This window comes from Perca fluviatilis, chromosome 11 (assembly GCF_010015445.1).
Source record: "Perca fluviatilis chromosome 11, GENO_Pfluv_1.0, whole genome shotgun sequence".
Classification (NCBI taxonomy): domain Eukaryota; kingdom Metazoa; phylum Chordata; class Actinopteri; order Perciformes; family Percidae; genus Perca; species Perca fluviatilis.
The window spans coordinates 14561507-14567503 of NC_053122.1; the positions used below are offsets into that span (position 1 = coordinate 14561507).

The 5997-nt window shown below is 41.0% G+C and overlaps 1 protein-coding gene across 2 annotated transcripts; it reads right to left on the bottom strand.

Moving 5' to 3' along the window:
- On the bottom strand, positions 1 to 3199 carry LOC120567803 (protein shisa-like-2B). Of its 2 annotated transcripts, none has more exons than XM_039814846.1 (3): positions 2841 to 3199; positions 2077 to 2213; positions 1 to 1878 (listed from the first exon to the last, which is right to left on the bottom strand). In XM_039814846.1, exons 1-3 carry the CDS (start codon positions 3137 to 3139, stop codon positions 1697 to 1699), a joined length of 618 nt encoding a protein of 205 aa, XP_039670780.1. In that variant the 5' UTR covers positions 3140 to 3199; the 3' UTR covers positions 1 to 1696. The 2 variants fall into 2 exon arrangements, with proteins under 2 accessions (XP_039670780.1, XP_039670779.1); XM_039814845.1 differs by having other exon boundaries at positions 1 to 1881.
- Positions 3200 to 5997: the final 2798 nt, after the last annotated feature.

Here is a 5997-nt window from a genome sequence, read left to right on the forward strand (position 1 = left end):
CTGCTGTGCTTTTCCTACTATGACAAGTCAAAATGTCTGCTGTGAAAAAGGTCCATGATGGTTACCATTTTTGTAGCTCCGTATTGGATGTGTGGTAACAATCTGGCACCTGGTCGCTAGGTTTTTATAGAGGCTGACTCCCAGAACCATCCCCAACACAGTAAAGTAAGAAAATCCAGTCAGAGGGCAGGGTCCCTGTAGATACAGACACCGCCACACGCTTCTGGTGGCTCATAAGTAATGATTGAGAGAGATTACTTTTGTATTAGAATACATTGTTTTTTTAGGAAAATCCTACTGATTGTCTCTTTCAGGTGAGCTATGAAATACAATCAAGAAAGTCTAGTTTGAGTAGCAGATGTGTGAATTTACAACTCACAGTGACAATTCTTATCTTTAATCACATAATCATTAGAAACATGGTGTACTTGTTGTGAAGTAATCTACCAGGAATGTGTACTCATGCATGGATTTGATTGGAAAAGTTGAGCCAGGTTCAACTTTTTTGCCATACAACACTGCATGCTTCACATTCCCTGGCTCATTCACTCAGCTCACTATTTATATCCAATCATATTCATGCAGGTCTAGGCAGGTTTAGAGTGGGCCATTTTAACTTGGCACCTATCACTGTTGCTATTCTGATACTGCCACAGCAAGCTCCACTGCCCCAACGTCCTCCTTATGTGCTATCATTTTGGTATTGTCAATTTAAATAAGATTTAGTGTTCTTGTATGTCTTTATTATCACATCTCAGCAGAATCCATGTTGAGACTTAGATTATCTTGAGAGCGCCATTGCTGTAAAGAGCAAAGTGTACAACCATTTGCAATAAATGTTCAATTCATTCCAGCTGGGGACCTTTGTCATACCACTCTCTCTGCTATTTCCGTGTCTGCCTCTTTCACTGGCAGCTGTCAATTACTGTGGAGGCAAAACTGCCAAAATTCATCTTTTAAAAAGAAAAGTCAGTTCCTTGATGTGTCTCTGGCTGAAATTGGTCTTGGTTAAAAAAAAAAAAACAGCTCTGAGTGTTGGTAGGAGACAGTCAAACATTAATGATTACAAGAAGTCTCTTGTCATCTAATGCACTTGAATTAATAACCAGCGCTGTCATTTTTCTGGTCTCCTCACACTGTAGAGCTTCCCCACAAATCCTTCAGTCCCTGAGTAAAATATAGCAGATGTGGTTACAAGTATACAGCACCCTACTTCACCAGGGTGCACCCTGACTTTATAGCCTAGCTGTCCTAGACTCTGCTGTTGTCTTGGCTCACATGAAACTGTGCATCCTGAGTGTAAACTGGATCTTAACAGGCCTATGTCCTCAGTCCCCCCTACCATATGCCTTAATAATTCAACAAGGGTTTGGCTTTCTTGAGGCCACTTAAACACCTTATGTTCCAAGAAGATGGTGGATAATTCGTTCCAATCCATTCTTAATTACTGCTGCAGGGTGCTGAAACACGTATGCGTTATGAGTCATTTAGTGTCTGAAGAAATTGAATCCATGTGTTTGAGAGCTTTCATTGTGTACGCTTACGCAATTTTGATTCAAAGCCCTCAGAGTGTTTTTTTTTTTTGTCCCAGCAGTTCCCTGGTAGCGCATTCTGCCTTCAGACACACTGACTCTCTTGATTTCTGGACTGCTGGCCTCATTTTTTATTTTTTTTTAACAACAAGTATCTCTGCGGCCTACGAAGGATTTTCCACTTTCAGACCGGTGGCGGTAGCTGTGAAACACCTCTGGAACAGGAGCTCGGGGTCTGGCGGCTGGTTATCACAGTCCAGTTTCCTGCTCATGAAGTGTTTCCTGAATCCCTGTGGACCAGAGACGCAGGTCGCTCTCCCATGACTGGGTCCTTCACTGGGATCTCCTGCTAAAAAGCACACAGACAAGAGCTCAATTGCTCATTGTTCAAAATCACAGCATCTACTCTGTGCATGTACCAAACACAAAACAATCTCATTTAAATGTAAAACTTGGTAATTGCAGCAAGTAAGAGCGCATTCAAATAAAACTAAGTAACAGCTGTTATCATAGTACACCTACAGTAAGAGAGCCACATACTAACCTGGCGTTCTGAGGGGTAGGCCGTTGTCAAGACAACTGGGTTTGGTGGCGATGAAAAGGTAGCAGAGGACACACACAGTGATGAGGAAGGCAAGGAGGACCACCGCTGCAATGGATAGACCAACCAGAGCGCCGATACTGAGAGGAGAGGAGAGGAGAGGAGAGGAGAGGGAGAGGGAGGAGAGGAGAGGAGAGGAGAGGAGAGGAGAGGATGAGTAGGATGGAAGAGGGAAGATAAAATATAGAAATAGAAATAACTCAATTAAGGATATGAGGTGATATATTGCATTAAAGTAAAAATGAAGTACTGAGAACTTTAATCATAATGGTAAGATTGTTTTCAAATATATTATAAATAAATAAAAATAGAGAAAGATAATAAGGAGTATATCAAATAAGAATAGAAATAAAAAAAAATAGAAACCATACAAGAGCAGGGATAAACAATGTAAGCGCAAAGCCCTCCAGCAGAGGTGGTAATTAGATTTCTTTTTGGTCAAGCTGAGTCACAAAGTGTCTTTAGTTTTAAAGCAGGTGCTGCTGCCCACATTTCTGTATAACAACGCACACAGTGAGAAGCTCATCTGTTGACCATGAAGGAATATGACTGCATTGCATCTTAAGAATGTTAAGGACTTACAAACGAGTGACAAAATAAGTTTTTGTTTTTCTTAAAGAGGGAGAGAGAGAGAGAGAGAGAGAGAGAGAGATGACTACTAATAAGAAGAGAAAAAATACTTTTGCTAAATGGAAATTTGCCCTCACCTCAGCCACCACATGTATCCGTACTCATACGGGAAAAAACTGTTGGGATCGTCACAGCAATACTTGACATCGTTAAATCCGCAGCAGTAGACAGCAGCAACGGCATTGCCCGGTCTGGGGCATGAGAATCCGTCCACAAACACGCCGTCAGCGCTGTGGTAACTGCTGCATTCAGCGCTCATGATGCAGCAGGCGAATGAATACAGAAAAGAAGAAGAAAAAAACACTTCTTCTCCGTGGATTAAGGTGAAGAAGTTCCCTGCATCCTCAGTGTAAGGTGCTGTGAGACGTTTTGTCATCAGCTGTGTGTGAGTGAACACGCAGAAGGACGGAGGTGGAACATTTTGAATCTGAAGAAAACTATCTCTCTCTCTCTCTCTCTCTCTCTCTCTCTCTCTCTCTCTCTCTCTCTCTCTCTCTCAGACACACACAGCATTACTTAATCCGCATTAGTTTTTTGACAGTTTAAGATTATTAGTCAATAATAGAATTTTAACAGCCGCACATTTTTCTCCCTTTGACATTTTAGCGTTGCCATTCTTGATTTACAGTTACACACTATAACGCAGTGACACAAGGATGTAGAGTGCAGGTCTGCACCATCTCATCACTTATTATTCCCTGGAAGTCTACTCCGTTAAATGCTGTGTCCATTAAATTATGTGTGATTTTCTCAGAAATTAGAACTGAAGTCTTGAGTTTTGATTGTATACTTGCAAATATTGTTAAAGCGAACTAATGTAAATTCAGTGGAAGTAATGTCTCAACGCCTCTTCTATTACAGTAGCCAATGCAATGTTGGTGGACACAAATAATAGACTGTACATTAGGTTTACAGTCTACTGGGATCTAATAGCGCTGTGGTCAGCACAGTAGCCTACACCTCTCACTCTTTTATTTTCTCTCTTTAAGAGGTACATAATCCAGAGCTGTTGACCATACACTGTAATTATAGGAGATGTAGTCTACCATGTATTAGGCCTAATAGTCATTTTATCTGGTGCTTGTGGGAGGAATGCAGCGAAGGCCTGCATGCACTCTTGACCTACTGCTATAGGTCTTTATTGATGAAAACGGAGAACGGTGAAAGCATGACATGACCCGTGGTGTGGTGCAGTTCAGGTACAAGCCAGTATATCAATAGGACATATAAGCACCACTTCTAATCCAGTCAACACTGTGGAGTCCTTCCGCCTTCTAGCTCCATCATCTCCCAGGGCATCAAGTTGAAGCTGAACAGCTCCCTCATTAAAAAGATACAACTTCCTGCGGCTGCTGAATAAATTGAACCTACCAAATACAATGATGTTGATATTATTCACTGCCATCATCGAGTCCATCCTCAATTCCTCCATCACCATCTGGTACGCTGCGTACCTCACAAGTTTCACACTGTTTCACACTGTTTCACACCATTAACGGAGACATGTCGTTTAACCCAAAAAACGTAGCAAATTGGTGCACGGCGGTTTGAGATTGAACGTGCACTTGGTATTTCCATTGGTTCTCGGGAAGTTAGAGCAACCAGAGGGGGGTAAAGGGAAGATATGATGCAACTGACATGCGACCAAATGAAACTCACCGCTACCTTGAATAAAGTTACAGATTTCTCTGGGTTTGAACAATGTTGGAAATATTTGGGATTGTAAAAGTTGTGGCAGTTGCTGGTTGTATTTAGCCGCTAGAGAGCTCCAGGACGCCGGCAGCACTTGTTCAGTTTGGTTAAAACAATTCCGAAGTGAACTCCGCTCTCCGCCTTGTGAGCGTGGACACCACGTTGTGCTATTTCATTTTGAGATTATTTTCCATTGAATATTGAAGTTCATAAATAACTGTTTTGGCACGGATAGTGGCACTTTATCTATGGTAATGAAAGGAGGATTCCTTGCATGTTTTGTTTTGTTATGCATGATCAAAATACTTCCCCCCATCTGTTTATTTTTCACAAATCACACCCTGTATATATATATATATATATATATATATATATATCATAGGAATCATAGTATGCAGCCACTTATCTTCATGAAAGGAGGTCCCTCCCCCAATATATACACCCTCCCCACTCATGCACCTCATTGTATGGCGTGTGGCAGTAGCCTATTGGACAATTTAAAAGTTTGACCCGATAATGAATGATGATGGTGATGCACCATGGCGCTAGAGGAAAAGTCAGTGCTTCACCAAATTAATGAGGATTCTCTGGGGACCATGAATGCCTATACTTTTTTTTGTGTGGAAATCCATCCAATAGTTTTTATATATTTTCTACTTGACCAAGGTGGTGGACTGACCAACTGGCTTACCGACACACCGACCAACCCAAATTGCCCATACATTTTCTTCAAATTATTTAAAACTTGAATTGACTAAATGAGCATTTACACACATGTACCAAATAGTGTTTAAACAAAGAATAAACTAAGGTAAAGCTTCAACGTGAAAGATTGACATAATTCTTCTGGGGCATTGCTGGTATGAGCTATATGATCATCTCTAAGATGGACAGTGAAAAGTAAATGAATTCACACAGAGATTTTTAATGAGACATGATCAGGGGCTCCCATTGCAGCAACACATCACAAGGGAATATTCTCTGATATGAGGAGACTGCAAAAGAGTTTCAGTCATCACCCTAAAGAGAGAGTGGACCACTACAATTCCGAACATTCTTAGTGATGAGCATTGATCTTCAGATCCTCAATGCTTCATCTGATCTCAGAAATATCATCATAGGTGAGATATGTTGTGTGATCCTTGTGTGAAGGCCAACGCTGTAAGTAGTAAGTAAATAATGTAATCCTTTAAAATGAAAAAAAGAATCCCTCTTCATAATCTGAGAAAACAGAAGATTAGTGACTGGTGAGGGGAAAAAAGAGTTGAAGAACTACAAACATTTCAAATATCAAAGCTTTAAAGAACCAAAGGTTGACCTTTGGAGATTCAAAGTGAACTAGTTTTTTCCCATTCTTGCTTGCCTGTATTTCTGTTTACAACTGCATAGTTACCAAAAAGCATGATCTTTACGAAGGGGTTTTAAGCAGGGGCGTAGCACAAAATTCTGGGCCCTGTAGAAAGGCATTTTCTATGGTCCCCTCCCCACATCCACAGCTATTCATTCTAGCATATTTTTGGGCCCTCCTCACATGAGGGCCCT

What these genes read in the sequence shown, in the direction of transcription:
- LOC120567803 (XM_039814845.1), bottom strand. Translation starts at nt 3,139, where the DNA reads ATGACAAAACGTCTCACAGCACCTTACACTGAGGATGCAGGGAACTTC. An exon ending in GGATACATGTGGTGGCTGAG is followed by an intron (nt 2,214 to 2,840) that starts GTGAGGGCAAAT and finishes CTCTCCTCTCAG; the next exon opens with TATCGGCGCTCTGGTTGGTC. An exon ending in CCTACCCCTCAGAACGCCAG is followed by an intron (nt 1,882 to 2,076) that starts GTTAGTATGTGG and finishes TGTGCTTTTTAG; the next exon opens with CAGGAGATCCCAGTGAAGGA.